The sequence below is a fragment of the Cavia porcellus genome, unplaced genomic scaffold (genome assembly GCF_034190915.1).
Source record: "Cavia porcellus strain 051 isolate PalLab524CR breed Dunkin Hartley unplaced genomic scaffold, mCavPor4.1 scaffold_16, whole genome shotgun sequence".
Lineage (NCBI taxonomy): Eukaryota > Metazoa > Chordata > Mammalia > Rodentia > Caviidae > Cavia > Cavia porcellus.
Window position 1 is genome coordinate 44,574,031 of NW_026947499.1, and position 15,870 is coordinate 44,589,900.

Sequence of the window (15,870 nt, forward strand, 5' to 3'; positions counted from 1 at the left end):
TTATAGTAAGACAATGTAAGACAAGGGATAGTAAGACAAGGGTTTCAGTTTAAGTTAATAGGAAATTAAGAATAGTTACCATGGTATATCCTGCTAGTTTTGGGTTAGATGTCTATGCTCTCAAATCTGATATGGGTGACAGACCAGGACAAAATAAAATCAAACTAAACAGAGTGATAAGACTGTGACTTTTGGGGCTGGGGGTTTAGCTCAGTGGCATAAGCACCTGCCTTGAAAGCAGGCAGTCATGAGTTTGATCCCCGGTACTGATAAAAAGGAAAAAGACAAAAAAAAAAAAAAAAAAAAGACTGTGACTTTTAAATCCTGATACACAATTAACAATGACCTCTGCCTTCCTTTTTTAGGCTATTTTTCACCTTTCCCTTTCTCAGGATGCTTTGTATGTTTTTGGTCTCACTAGGCCCTTTAGTTTTTAGATTAGGGGGCCAGCCCATTGTCTATCTGAGTGTTGCTGAACCTTTCTACCCCTGAGCTTGATCTTGAGCTGTACTCCTTGACTTACTAGTCATAAAGTTTTCCTTCCTTCCAGCTGTGTAGTTCTATACTGCCCAAAAGTGTCACAGCTTTCCAATCTATCTGCGGCTGCTGGACGAGTTGTCCCTATTTCTCTCCAGTTTCCTGTCACATACAGCTTTGCTTTCTCATCTTTGACTTTTCAGTTTATTAACCCTCCTTCAGGTTGTTTCCCATTCAGAGCATCTCGATGGAGCCTGCCTCCTAGTCTACTCTGCCTGTTTTTTTTTTTTATTTTAGAGTATCAAGGCTATCTATATTAAAGATTGCCTCATGTCTGCTACTCCACTTTACTCCTATAATTGTCCACCTTACTCCCTCATTCCACTGTGTGCCTCATTCATTGAGGCCTCTCTGCCACTGTTGCTGGAATACTGGTATCGCTTCCTCTCTCTCTGGAATGTCCTTTAGCATTCTTTGTAGGGTTGGGTTGGTGGCCATGAATTCCCACAGTTCCTCCTTGTCTTAGAAACATCTTATTTCTCCATTAATTTTGAAAGAGAGTTTTTCTGGGTACATCAGTCTTGGTTGCAAATTATTTTCTTTCAGGGTTTGGAATATTCCCCCCAGGTCTCGATTTGAGAGTTTGTGTTGATAAGTCTGTTGTTATTTTGATAATTTTCCCATTGTAGGTAATCTGCTTCTTTTCCCTGCCTGCTTTTAATATTCTGTACTTTTGGTGGATTTCTGCAATCTTGATTATTGTATGTCTGAGTGTAGATCTGTTTTGGTTGTAGGTGGCTGGAGTTCTGTATGCCTCATTTATCTGGATATCATTTCTTTTTCCTATGCTTGGGAAGTTTTCCTTTACTATAATCTGTGAATATTCTTTGTAGTTCATTTTTGGTTACTCCTGCTTCCTCACTCAGGTGCTTTATTCTTAAATTATGTATCCTTTTGTCGTCTTCTAGCCTTTGAATTGTTTCTTTCTGGTACCTCCTTATTTTTAAGAGGTCTTTTCTTTCAGGATCATATATCATAAATCTCTCTTCAAATTTCAAAAGGCTAACTTAAATTCCTGTCAAGGCATTTTGCCAGTTTTCAATGGAGTTTTTAGTTTCTTGGTAATCTCTTTAGATCTGTTTCATGTATTCTAGGTTATGTTTAAATTCTTCATCAGAGGTTTCTCTTTTCTGATTTCCTCCGTTCTTCCATCTGTGTTCTCTTGGGAGGAGTTTATCATTTCTTTAATCTTTTTATATCTTGCCTCACTTGGATCAGAAGTACAGTTTTAAATTCGTCTGTGAGGTCATGAAGGTATTTCTTTATATCCGCTGATGCTGTGTCTAGTATTGGATGGTTACTGCACTGGTTCTCTTCTGTATTTACTTCTCCTGGGCTTATTTTCCCAGGTTCGGCAGCTGGAGATTTTTTTTTTTTATTTCTATCTCTTGTCATGTTTCTGGTCTCCATATTGCTTAGGGTCTTTCCAAAGCGTGCTGACTGGAGTTTTTGATGCCCTCCCCAATTTGCTGTTATCTGAGGTATATGCAGGGATGCAGGGACAGTGCAGGCTAGCCTCTAGCTTCTGTGTCAGTCAATCCGCAAGTTAGGCTGTACCTTGTAGACGTCACAGAGTTGCGACAATTTTGTATCTGCTTATTGGGTCCCAACCAGAGGCTTAGCTCAGTCTCAGCAGATCTTACCAGTTCTCTCTCGACCATCTGCTTCTAAGACACCATTAAATGTTGGGATTCCTTCCGGCTCTGCTGTGGTTCAAGCCTTCTCTTTAGGCTACCTTCTTCCTTGCCAGCCATGGTCAGGGATGAGGAGAGGCTGGCCTGACCCTGGAACTGTGCACTGTGGATCTACTCTAGGCTGGAATGGACCCAGAGAGCTGGTGTTCACTTTTTTTTTTTTTTTTTGGAGACAGGGTCTCGATAGGTATTGCAGGTTAGCTTTGAATTTGTAGTGATCCTCCTGCCTCAGCCTACAGAGTGTGCTGGGATTACAGATGTGTACCACCATGCCTAGCTCAAGTTTTCTAATCTAAATTTCCTTTGATTGCCCTGTATGATGGTCACATACCTGACTAATAAGACTAGGTCTGTATTTAACCCAGTTTGTATCCATCATCTGATTTTATAAAAATGAATTTAATGAAGAAGCAGGATTGTTGCTTCAAATGGTTCTAAATGAGTAAATAACGTCCACTTGAAACGTACTGTAGAATAATGAATTTAACATCATGTCCATACAAACCTAACAGCCATGACTTAAGCCACATTTATTGTCACCTGTGTCTTCTATGGTTTATGGCATAAGCCACATTTCCAAAGATTTACAGAGATAAACACAGTCCACAAAATGAGTTAAGAGCTAAGAAAATTCTTTTTCTCCCTTAAGAAAGTAGATAGACAGCAAAGACTCAGTGATTAGCACAATTTCCTATGCAGAAAAATTCAACTTCAGTTCCAATATATACACTATCAAATAGTCTGCTGTGAAAGAGATTTTGAAAGCTGAACACATTTAACTCTGAACCTCCATAGGAGACAACAAAGATTTTTAAAAATGGTGAGTTATAGTGTGATAAAATTCACTAACTCAAACCCAGAGCCTGTAGCAATCTAGGTATTTGGATTGAATAGCTACCTCAGCAGCTTGCCACCTAGGCAGGTACTGCACTGCAGCACTAGCATTAGAAGACCTGCTAAGGAATCTGTATTCTAATTTGGTAGTCATAAGACTGAAAGTGCTGCATAGAGGAAGGGAATGACGTAACAGCCAACGCTAAAATAATTCCTTCTGCCAATGGCAGTGAGTGATGTGGGCTGCCCTGTTCTCTCTGGCTCATACAGAATCTAACACAGTCATGTAAGAGAGCTGAGACAAAGACGAAGGTTTAGGGATAGGCAAAAGCCAAAGTGGCCGACTTAAGGAGCATATCCATGACTTTAGTCTCAACTCTGCCAACCAAACACAAACTACTCTTTGAAATAACAAGTCTGAGATTTTTAAGTAATGTTCTTAACTTAAGCCTTTTCCCTATATCACACTGACTTTGTCCTTCCAGCAATAAAGATACACATGCGAGTCTTTTTACTTCAACTGGATCCTTTCAGATGAAGATTCAGGATGCAGTGACAATCAAAACTTCACAGATTATTCTAAATGTCATTTCTCTAACATCTTCTTAGAAATATTATATAACTAGATCATAATGCAAACATTAAATAATAATTGCACATGTAAAGGTAGGAGATAGGTGTACCTGTGTATATATCTCCTTTGTAGAAAAACTCAAATGCCAAAACCACCAGTCTTTTTTTCTTAGAAAAAACACATTACCTTTAGCAATTTTTTCTCTTTTAGCCAATGTACATAAAAAACTATTTCCAAAAAAGTCAATTTCTATTCTCAAAAACCATCTGAGTTACTAGAAATGAGAAATACTTAATCTAAAAATGTACCTCCTAGTCATCCCAAGACATTATGTTCATCCATGGTCAAACAAATAGGGGATTGGGACCTTCTGATTACTTACTTGTTAAAAAAAGGTTCAATGATTTCTGATCTGGCGGACACATGAATTTTTGGAGGACTGAGAAAAGAACCTAACAAAGAAAAGAGGCAAGATATTATACACAGTCAGGTGGACAAAGTCTGACAAGTTCAGACAAAAAAGAAAAAAATTTAAAACAACAGTCTAATTAGACAAGGTACCTCACAAAATAAGTCTTAGTGGTTCCTCTTCTTTTTACCCTCCCATCTCCTCCAACTCCTTCCTTAGACTCTCCCATTGCTAAGCTGGTATTCTAGGGAAATGGTAGTGCTACAGCCTAAATGAGTATGCCTTCAAAATTTATATATAGAATCTTAATCCCCAACGGGGTGAAAGTGAAACCCCTGGGAGGTAACTAAGGGGATTACAAGAGACAAGGTAGTGCCTTCCCTGTCTGTTCTCTACCATGTGAGGGCACAATGAAAAGACAACTGTTTACAAGCCCAGATATAGGCTTATACCAAACACCATATCTGATGGCACTTTGGCCTTGGGCTTCCCAGCTTCCAAAATTATGAGAAACAAAGGTCTACTGTTTGAGTAGCCCAGTCTTTGGTAATGTGCCATAGCAGCTTGAACTAAGGCAAAGAGAGAGGTGAGATCCACTCCCTCTCACTGTGTACCTGACAGAAACACATACAGTGAGTACCTAGGTAATTTGCCATGGAGATGAAGCACAGTCCTGTGATATAAGCATCATAGCCTGCCTCATGGAGCTGTTCGGAAGCTGTGTCATAACTTGGAAAACCTTCTGCACTTTCTAAAAAGAAAAAAGGAAAAAAAGTTTTCCCTAGTATATCACAAACATGAAGATTAGTAAACACAATGCCTTACCAAATGTAAATTGCATTAGAATATATGACACAAGTATCTTAAATAAGCAGGAAAAAAATTACTTCTGAATTCTCTCCATCCAACATTTTATGATGAGATAACAGACTCCTGAAAAATGAAGACTTTTGTCTAGACTAGAAAAATTCTTCAGTTAAGTGACCAAAGACTCAGCCAAAGGTCTCTTCAACCTGCATTGCTACTTACAAACATTACCATGTGAAACTCTCTCTGTGACAATTACTCTTCTCCTGGTTGCCCTGTAAGGTCATAAAAATGAAATTCTTCCCTGCACACAATGATACCATCAGGATACAACAAACATTAATAGCAGCACTCTGGAGCTACACTTCCCTGGTCTGAATCTCTGCTCTGCCTCTTACTTGCTACATGACGTTGGGCAAGTCACATCACCTCTGAGACTCCAGTTTTGTAAAATGGAGATGATGGATTTTGTAAGGATCAAATGGTACAATGTAAGTAAAACTCCTACCTAGTTGTTATCTATCAATATTTCAGGTAATCCTCCCCAAAATGACAATTCCAGTTCAATACTGGCAGCTCAAAGTCAGCAACAACTCTACTATGCTTATTAGCTAAGAGATATAAAGCTGACAGCACAATGTACTCCAAAAATGGATCAAAATTTTCTGTAGTGCTGCCTTTAGATCATGAGCCATTTCATACTAAAGATCATCTTATAACATGAATCTTCTATTACACAATATACGCAGATGCTGAAAAGATAGTCTGAGAAGAATGAAAAAGAAAAAAAAGTCTGAAGAGATCAATTTGTTTTCTCCAACAGATACCAGAACATTGTATGGAAACAACAGAATAAAACTATCATTCATAAATAACTATGTCCTAGAATGACTCTGGAAATGAATGTCAAGAAAGCTACAACCCAGAATTTGAAGCAGAATACAAATTAATATATAACTTTTTATGTCAATACAATGCTTTTTAACTAAGAATTCTTTCACTTCTGCTTAAGTATTAAGTCAGACTTGAAGCTTTTTAAGAACCCTTTTAACATAGCAGCACCTAAGAAATATCTTTCACACTACCCCCAGCTAAACACATTCCTTCAATCCTTTCCATTATATTATAACAGATTCTTCCTCCCACCACCTTTTTCTTAATTTCTTACTGGGCCATTACTCACTAAAGAGAAAAACACAACTGTAATCTTGGCTGCTTCAATATCTTCCATTATCCATTTTGAATTATTAGGCCTATTAACATCTTTAGAAGTTTTCAGGTTACAGATAATGGAATGCTAACTACAGAATCAGCAATACAATAAAGCTATCAGAATCAATGACTTAGCACCAGGCTCACCAAATACCTACATAGTGACCAGATGTGCCAGAACACCTGTATCTCATAAATATTCCTGACTTCCAATTTTCCCCAATACTCCTTAAACCAGTCTAGAAGGAAGCAGAAGTAGAGACTCTTCTTTAATCTCATCAGTACATAGACCCAGATCTTGGGCTTTGCTGAGACAGAAAATGTATTTTCATTCTCCTCGTGACAACTATCTACCAATTCTTTGTCTGCTTAAACAATGTGCCATATAAAAAAACATATCATGTTTTGGGATATAAAAGTCTTCAAGTTTTAATTGCTAGGTTTCTCAATGAACACCTACCAAACTCTATTAGTATAAAAAAGATGTTGAACTAGAGGGCCATTTCATTCAGAAAACAGTAATTCAATATGGACACAAGCAAGTTAATTAAAGTCTACAAATGTGCAATATAGTTTTAGAGCCATTTCACCTTTTTTCTACAGTATACATCAATAATTATCAGAGTTTGAGGGTTTTATTCTTACCAACTTTAGGAGGGCTGAAAGGTGTCTCTTTTAACCGTTTTTCCAGTTCTGCAAGGGATGTGTTGTTAATGATATCCTGAAAACCAGGAAACAGAATTATGACACTTTAATCTTCTCAGTGCTACATATATTAAAGAAATCCACCAGTGAGACAGTCACATAAAAAGCATCCCGTACTGCCCCCTGGTGTTCTTTATAGAAACAGAATTCGCTCTACTCAAAGGAAAAGAGAAGCAGCAAGCTAAATTTTCACTCTACAGAAAGTACTGCATAGCCAAACGGAAGAAAGCTTTTACAGACACATTAAAAACGTAAAGACTTCTGCCAGAAAGCTGTACTGTTGGGGGCATTCACCTTACTCAGTTATTTAAGGCCCTGCCCTAAGTGCAATGATTATATACTATGGCTTGAATTTTCTTGGCTAGAAAATACATTCAAAATATATAAAATAAGGAAAAGAAAATGAAGAAAGGAAGATATTAAAAACTTACATTCAAAAAATAAAGGATAAAAAACCCTTAATGGCACCACCCAAAGACAATCATTGTTCACATTTGAATATATTTATTTCTGGTTGAATATATTCATTTTTTCTGATTTTTTTCCTCTTTTTCTTCCTTTATTGCTTTTTTCTTTTCTTGAATGTATCTTAAATGACATTTAAATAGACTACAATTCCAAAGCTAATTTCGATTAGAAGTAATTAAAAAAAATCTCAGGGCTGGAGATTTAGCTCAGCGGCATAAGCACCTGCCTTGCAAGCAGGCAGTCGTGAGTTCGATCCCCAGTACCGATAAAAAGGAAAAAGACCAAAAAAAAAAAAAAAAAAAAAAACCTCAAAGTATAGCTTATCAGAAATAGTTAAAGTTTAAATAATACCTTAAATGGCTGTGTGCTGGCCATCAATTTAGTGTCCAAAAGTCTAAAAGACAGAAGAATTTTCAATTAGGTAAATAAAATGTGTATGGATGTTCAAAATGTACTCTTTCAAATACATGAAGTATACACCTAACATATACTTAATACATGAAGTCTTAGGATATACTTAATGCATAAAACACTTAAATAGAGAAACCAAACACATTTTCCAAGTCATAGCATCACTGCTACATTAGCCAAGAGTCCCACCATAGGGACTTCTTCAAGCAATGCAAGACAGTCTACGTTCCAAGAGACACTGAGGAACCAGTTCTAGATTTGCTTTTACCCTGAAATAGTGCAGTCTAAGTCAGTTAAATGCCCTCATATGTTTTCACATGGTTCATATACCACTGAAGGTCTAACTTCCCAAACCACTACCATCCACTGCTGCTTCCCATATTTATATGATATAAATTTTCATGGCAGCTCAAAATCCACATTTGGTAGTTTCATTCTGTTGATATTTCTCATTATTCTACTTCAGAGATTGAAAATACTGAACAGTGAGAGACAAAGACTGATATGAAAGTGGTATTTCTGTTACTTCTTTTCACACGAATGTGAACACTGTGGCTAATATGACAGAAACAGCTTACCTGGAAAATAAACTGTTTAACTACCAACCTGTTCCCCTTTAAATGGGTTCTAAAACACAGACCCTTATTCTGTAGGGAACCCATGACTGATATGTGGTCTCTCAGACTTGTGACACATGAGATGTAGCATGCAATGTTAACTATGAAAAAGGCACTAACTTAGAATAGAGGGGAAAAATCTATAGCCAGACAGTCTGACTGGAAAGAAAGGACTCTCAAATGAACCCTTCACAAGTGACAAGGCACAGACCACATACAAGAGCCATCTCAAGGCCTCTTTGCCAGTCCTTGAGACAGCAAGATGTGGGATAACAAGGCACCATCTGCTTTTGTTCTCAGTTAATTTGGAATTGGATTTTTAATGGGATAACAAAACAAATCACAAATTTTAAATAGTCAACCATCACAAAGTTGGATATATTAAATAATTCTCCAACATGTATGAACTATATTCTAATCATAACCCAAGAGTTGTCATAAATTACTACTTATCTATTCCTGTTGTGTATGTTATAAGAAAGATAAGACCTCAAAGAAACTCTACCTGGGGAAGACACATGTTGTCATCTCTTTAAACTCTTTCAAGTCCTAAAAAACAAGAAAATGATTCAATACGAAGTTCCTAACACAGTATAACTAACTTACTGAAAACAAATGTAAGCAGCTCAGGTGCACAGCTATTTTCTCAAACTGACACACCTCATACAGGCTTTAAGTTAAACTGCAAAACCCATTTCTAGTTTAGAATTTCTTTTAGAAAAAAAACTTCCCAATTTCTTCACTGATTTGGAACAATATGACCTGATAACTAATCTCTCTGCATAACCAAAATAGTAAAATTTAAGGACTTTAGGTCTGAAATTAAAAAAGCAATGTCCTATATAAAAAGCAGAAAACTATGTAGTTGAGAGTCTTTTAATATCTTTAGGAAAGTAACAGCCATAGCTAACTGGTTGTGATCCATTATAAAAATTTATTATAAATCTGAGAGTAAGCTGGGTATGGTGATACATGCGTATAATTCCAGACTTCTGAGAGGCTGAGAGGCAGGAAGACCACAAATTCAAGCCCAATCTGAGCAAGTTAGTGACATAGTAAGACCCAATCTCAACATAAAAATAATAAAGAGAAGCAAGAATACAGCTCAGTGTTAAGACCGTGGGTTCAACAGCAGTACCACCAAAAAAAGAAAACAAAGGTGGGGGAGCGAGCAGTATCATTTTTTTTTCTTTTCTTTTTTTAAATTTTATTTAAGGAGAAAAGTAAAAAAACAGTGAAAGGGTACAAGTTATACAGATTTACAGAAGAAAAAAATGAACAGTAGGAAATCACTAGTTAATGGATTACATATTGCCATCTTAGAAATAATTGTTCAGCGAGCAGTATCATTAATATTAAGTGGTTTATACAGGAAATGGACAAACTGTAAACTAGTTTTTACCTCTGAAATGATCTACAAATGCTAGTTAAAATACACACTAAAATACACATTTGATTCTTGATATAAGTACTCAGAAAATTGCTAAAGTGGCACTAACAGCAAGTGCCTAAATTAGACAATTCATTTCCCAAGTTTATTTTGATCAGTCTAAAGCAGAAATGAGTGTTCTAATTCTGAATTAATTCATTTATGTACATAATTGCAATGTTAGATTGAGTAGTCACACTCTTGACCCTTTGTAAACTACACTTTTCTCCAATGTTACTGGTTTCATGGGAAACTGCCATCTAAAATTAGCATTCAAGCCTGTAAATACAGACTGTATTTAGCTAGCTTAATATATTTACTTGATTGTCAATGATTATCACTAAAGTAATGGCAATATGTGAAAAACTGGTTGCAATGTAAGTCAAGCAAAACTGCCATGACTGTTGGTAATCTCTCAATACTACTGCAGTCCTTTACGAAAAGAAAAGGTGAAATGATGGCTTCCGTCCAGATCAAAGTACAGCAGAGTTCTACATCCTTGCCTTCTAAAGGGTCATATTAAAGTACCAAGCAGTCTCATAAGAAGACTCTCTTCCCTGAAAGGCAGCTCTAAAATGTGGGATCTTTGGTATATTTTTAAATGGAAAGTTTGGTGCTGATGTATGTAAAATTCTTCCATTTTAAAAAGATTTTCTCATTCTCATTATTTCTTCCAAAGATAAATAAAAGAAAAACATCTCCTTCTGACAGTAACAAAATACAATTTCCCTTATGAGGAGTCTCAAGTTGCCTCCATTTACTTATAGAAGCCTCAAGATCATCCTTTTTATAGCTGAGTAATACTCCATTATATAAAAATATCACATCTTTTTCATTTACTCTGCAGCTGATGGGCATCTGATTTGTTTCCAGCATTTAGCTATTATAAATTGTGCCACTATAAACCTGGGTACACATATATTGCTGTGACATGAGACTATCCTCATAAGGAAATAAATCACTCATATTTGTAAATACTGTATTATCTCTCTAGTACAAAAAATAATGAAAAACTGAAAGAGTAATAAGATACAAAATGTATAATAGATACTGTAATAGAAAGGAAAAGGAAGTACTCTAAAGGATATAATTGTATGTATAAGTGTGCATGATAGACAACCATACTACTAAGTTTTTGCTAATTCATCAAACAGAATGATTTGTACTGTCATTGTTTGATTGCCCATTTCTTATGCTTTGATTTTGTAACTTGAACAGCTACTTCTAAGATAACAATATGTAACTTATCAACTAGTTATTTCTTACTGGTTTTTTTTTTTTTTGAAATTTGGTATTATTGGTGCTGGGGGTTTAGCTCAGCGACATAAGCGCCTGCCTTGCAAGCAGGCAGCCATGAGTTCGATTCCTGGTACCGATAAAAAACGAAAAAGACAAAAAAAAAAAAAAAAAAAAAAAAAAAAAGAAATTTGGTATTTTTACCCTCTCTTCTGTTTTGCTTTTTTTCCTTAAAAAAAAAAAAAAAACCATAAGTTGCCTTAGTGATAAAGCAAAGGATAAAATTGTTTATCCTAATCCAATTCCTATTATTTACTAAATCACCTGCTTTCTACAAGAATTTGATATAAGGCTAGCTTTACATTAGTATTTATTAAGTGCTCATATACAAAGTGCTGCAGCAGATACTCAGACCCTCTTCTACAGAACACACTGCTGAGAAGGAGGGTTGTGCTGTATAATACAAGACAAAATCTGTGTGCCACAGAGGTACCAAGTTCTGTGCAAATTCAGAAAAAGATCCTCTCTGAGCAAAAAGACAGAAGGTAGGAAAAACTTCACGGAGGAAGCATACACTGGATCTTGGAAACATAAGGTGAAGACTTAGACTACTAACACGGAGAAAAGCTGAAGAAAATTCAAGTTGTATTGTATGCCCAATCAAAGGCACTTCTCAGGGGAGAAATGAGCCAGTCTAGCTGAGAAAAAGGAAAGTAAAAGTGCTAAGACTATAAGGAAGGTTGGGCCAGAACACAGAAGCCTGATATGCCAGGCTAAGAAGTCGACTATACAGAAAACAAATGTGACATAATTTAAGGATCTTAAGCAGGCCAGAAGATTACAAAACTGGTAGTCTGAAGATACTCATTAAACCAATATTTAATGCCTCATACATGTCACACCGTTTGCTATTTAAAACATCTTGAAACGGTATTAAATATGTTTTTTTCTTTCCTTACTGATAACTTCATTACTTTAAAGGTCAGAATATCAGGAGAGAAGCTGCCAGTCAGGTCTACCCAACCAATAACTGGATGATCTGAAACAAACATTATTAGCCCTTTAGATATAAAACGCAAATCTATTCCCACCACACTTGTTTTGAGAGTTACAGCTACGAAGCTTTGAGGGTACCTAGAGGGTAATGGAGGTGTTATGAAAAGTAGTAGCACCCTTAAAACAGTTGAATGACAGGGAAGAACAAACCCACTCCAGTAATCACGATGCTGATGGGGCAACCTCACCTAAAAACTGTAAAGTAAATTAAAGTTTTCAGATGTACAAATGAAACCTAACTCTCGAGTAGGTGTCTTCCAATGCACAAGAAAAAAAATTGATCTAATCTTGTATTATCTTAAAGAAAGGATTTGCCAACTATGACCTGCCAGACCAACTGTGGCCCACAACTTATTGTTTAAATAAAGTTTTACTGCAACACAGCCACACTAATTTCTTACACATTGTGTGGCAGTTTGGGGCTACCTGGTGGAGCTAAGAGTTGTGACAAAGATCATACAGCCCGAAAGACCAAAATATTCTATCTTTTTTCCCCTTTAGAGAAAAAAATTGTCAACCTCAAGTTCAAAGGTAGGTTAAATGTTGTGGGGAGCAGGGGTTAGGTTGGAGTTTGTTCAAATTGCAGGTGAATAATAAAGCTATTTGCAACAGAAATTAAAATAATCCTAAAATGAGAGACAACATGGAGATGACAATGTTTAGATTTTTCAAAGGGTTGGATCTAGGGACAAAGAGAGTCAAAACTGATACTAAAAACAGGGTTAGAGACTGGAAATAATTTATAGTAAAGGAATGAGGAGAAAAAAACTTCTATGGAGACAGTATGCAGAAAAGTAGTAAAAGTTACCTTATTTAAGACCTATGGTTTACCCTATACAACCTTCCTCCTTAGGTGGAAATGTCTGGCGGCAGGAGAGACACACACCTGGCACTGAGAAAGACCACAGCCAGGGACAGAGATGTTAGTGTCTGAAACCCAAGTAATGAAAGTAAGTGAGATCACTAAAGGACAGAAAATAAAGGAAAATGGAGGATGAGTGATGTTGCAAGAGAAGCAGCCATGTGCAGTCAGGAAGCAAAACAGCAAGAAGCAGAAGAGAAGCCAAAGTTTAAGCTTAGTACATTATATGATTTGGCTAGAAGCATGGAAAAAGAAAAAAGAAAAAAAAAACACTACTAAGGTCAACAGAAATCCTCAGTGAAGCAACTTAGTGGGAGGCACTCAAAAATTTTGCACAGAAGCTGATCCAATTCAGTTAGCACCACTTACCTTCAGAGGTCCTGCTACATCTAATTTTAGCAGTGCTAAACTAGCAGGCCATGTTTCTGGCCCAGCACTAAATGAGCAAACTGTGAACATCAAGATGAGATCAATATTTAACCTTGCTCTGGCAATGGCAGATGACTGAGGATACCTGAAAATAGCTTTTATGCACATCTCATTAAACATGTACAACGAAGTGTGTAAGATTCTCTCTCTCAAAACACAGTGCGTACAAGGAAAGAGCACTCAAGCACACAATACTGTCTGAGTAAGAAAGCACCACACATTTAAATGCATGCAGGTGAGCCACTTACCACAGGCAGAGGGCAGTAGAACTGATGAATTGTATGCATGACATCCAGGAGCATATTGTGTCCAACAACGAGTTTTCCCTAAAGAAAACAAGATTAGCATCTAGGTTCACATTTATATCAAGATTTGAGAATAAAACATATGGTTCAAATTCCATAAAGATCTTTTGTACTAAACTTGCTTTTCCACATTTAAAAAAGTATAAATACATGCAAACAAAAAATGTGAGCTGGATTCATTTTTCTTCAAGTTTGGAGTGTTAAATCCAAAATGCAAAATAAAAACTCCTAATGACTTTTATTTCATTGATATTTTTCTGATTTTTATTAATTTATCACCCTTGAGAATCAGAAGTAATAAAAAAAGTTTTTTCAGACGGTTTTACAGGGGCTCCCAAGTTAACCCCAGCCCTCTGGGCTCCTGCCTGAGCCTCTCCAGTAGCTGAAACTGCAGGTGTCTGTCACAGCACTTGGCTAAAAGTAGTGTAATTTTTACTTTTTCTTTAGTCTCTTGAACTATTAAATAATTTGTGAGCAAAATTCAAAAAACACATTTTAAAATTACTCTTTAAAATAACTTACTTAGCTGGGCATGGTGATATATGTCTGTCCAAGCACTTAGGTAGTCAAGGCAGGATTGCCATGAGTTCAAGGCCAGCCTGGACTACCCAGTGAGATCCTGTCTCCAATCAACCAATCAATCAACCTCACCACTTATTTTAAAAGATAGTCCTAATAGATGCTAAAAGGCCCAAATAACTTACATTAAACACAATAAATTTTCATTTCCTACATCATTTTATGTCAAACTTCACAAAGCATGGTAAGTACATTTCCACTACATTGCACTGCTTTTCAATCAAGTGAAGCACAATATATCTGCAATAAATCACTCCATTCTGATACAAATTAAACTACCCAAATAGAATGTCAGCTTAAAACTTAATTACCCAGGTGACACCATTCTTAACACAAAGTGTGAGGTCTCTGCACTAGAATTTTTTAGACGGTCCCAATGGCTCTTCAGTGAACCAATGCTGGACTCATACAGTTCTTCGAAATAAATAATTCTACACAAAATCTCCCAAATCTTTCATGCGGGGTTTTTGACTTGATATTTGTATATATTCTGAATTCCTATACAACGCTAAAATACCAACCACTGACTAAAATGAGAAAGATGCTGTGTAGGGAACCCAAGATGGAATACAAACATTAATAAATGAGGAAGTTGATGAAAAAAATCTTGGAAAACAATATATCCACTAGCTGCAGTGAGGCTCATAAATACTTGAATCTGGCCAACATGATTCTCCTCACAGGTATGGATGAACAGTTTGGAACTATTTCACATATTCACCAGATTTAAGCAAATACAGACAAGACAGGTAATAAGAACTGTATTTCTTACTGTTAGAAATAAATTACAAGAGTAGACGAAATAGGGCCAGAGATTTAGCTCAGTGGCATAAGCGCTTGCCTGGCAAGCATAAGGTCATGAGTTCAATTACCAGTACCAAAAAAAAAAGAGTAGATGAAATATACTGTGTAGTATATAATTGGAATTAGACATATAAGTATAAAGGGATGGTAGGACATAGCCATGTACATAATATACTTTCAAGGATATGTTTTGAAAAATGAGTAGGAAACAATTTCCTTGTTAGATAAACATCACAGAATGTGCTTACACAAACCTACATGAATTACCTAGACAGTTTAGCCTATCACACACTAGGCTCCATGGGACCAGTCTGTTACTCCTATCTAGGTACAAGTCTGTACAACATGTTACTGTATTAAATACTACAGGCAACTCAACACAGTGATAAGTATCTGTGTATCTAAACATAGAAAAGGCACAATAAACATACTAAGCACATGAACTTTTCAGCTTCATTATAATCTTATAGGAGCCCCACAATATATTCACTTCACAGTTGACCACCACATTGTTATCAGTAACTGTGCACGCATGTGCACGTGCGCGCGCACACACACACACGCGCGTGCACACACACACACACACACACACACACACCAATAGACACAGTTCCCTCAGTGCCCACAGGAGGCTAGTTCTAGAATCGCCCATGAATAGAAAAATGATGAAGTCCTAAAAAATAATGTATCACAGTAGGAATTGAGGACCAAATGTTGGTTTAGAAGCACCACTCTCCCATTATAATAACCAGAACTCCTTAGAGAAGTCACTGGTTTCTGAGGCAGGGAGAAAACAAGATGAACCCAGAACCTCTTGTGCCCCCAGAAAGTAAGGAAGTGCTCATAAAGGCGGAGGCTTAGTCAAAGTACACAGGACCCAAGCTGAGGAAGTGCCAATAGCC

At 36.6% G+C, this 15,870-nt stretch overlaps 1 protein-coding gene across 3 annotated transcripts in view; it reads right to left on the reverse strand.

Moving 5' to 3' along the window:
• Positions 1-15,870, reverse strand: part of Parn (poly(A)-specific ribonuclease) — a 157,104-nt gene that overhangs the window by 115,688 nt on the left and 25,546 nt on the right. For all 3 annotated transcript variants that reach the window (XM_003477767.5, XM_063226571.1, XM_063226572.1), the window contains 6 exons: positions 13,529-13,606; positions 8,774-8,817; positions 7,592-7,634; positions 6,713-6,788; positions 4,689-4,799; positions 4,022-4,091 (listed from right to left, as the gene is read on the reverse strand). In XM_003477767.5, coding sequence (XP_003477815.1) covers positions 4,022-4,091; positions 4,689-4,799; positions 6,713-6,788; positions 7,592-7,634; positions 8,774-8,817; positions 13,529-13,606 — 422 coding nt within the window. The remainder of the gene's footprint in view (positions 1-4,021; positions 4,092-4,688; positions 4,800-6,712; positions 6,789-7,591; positions 7,635-8,773; positions 8,818-13,528; positions 13,607-15,870) is intronic.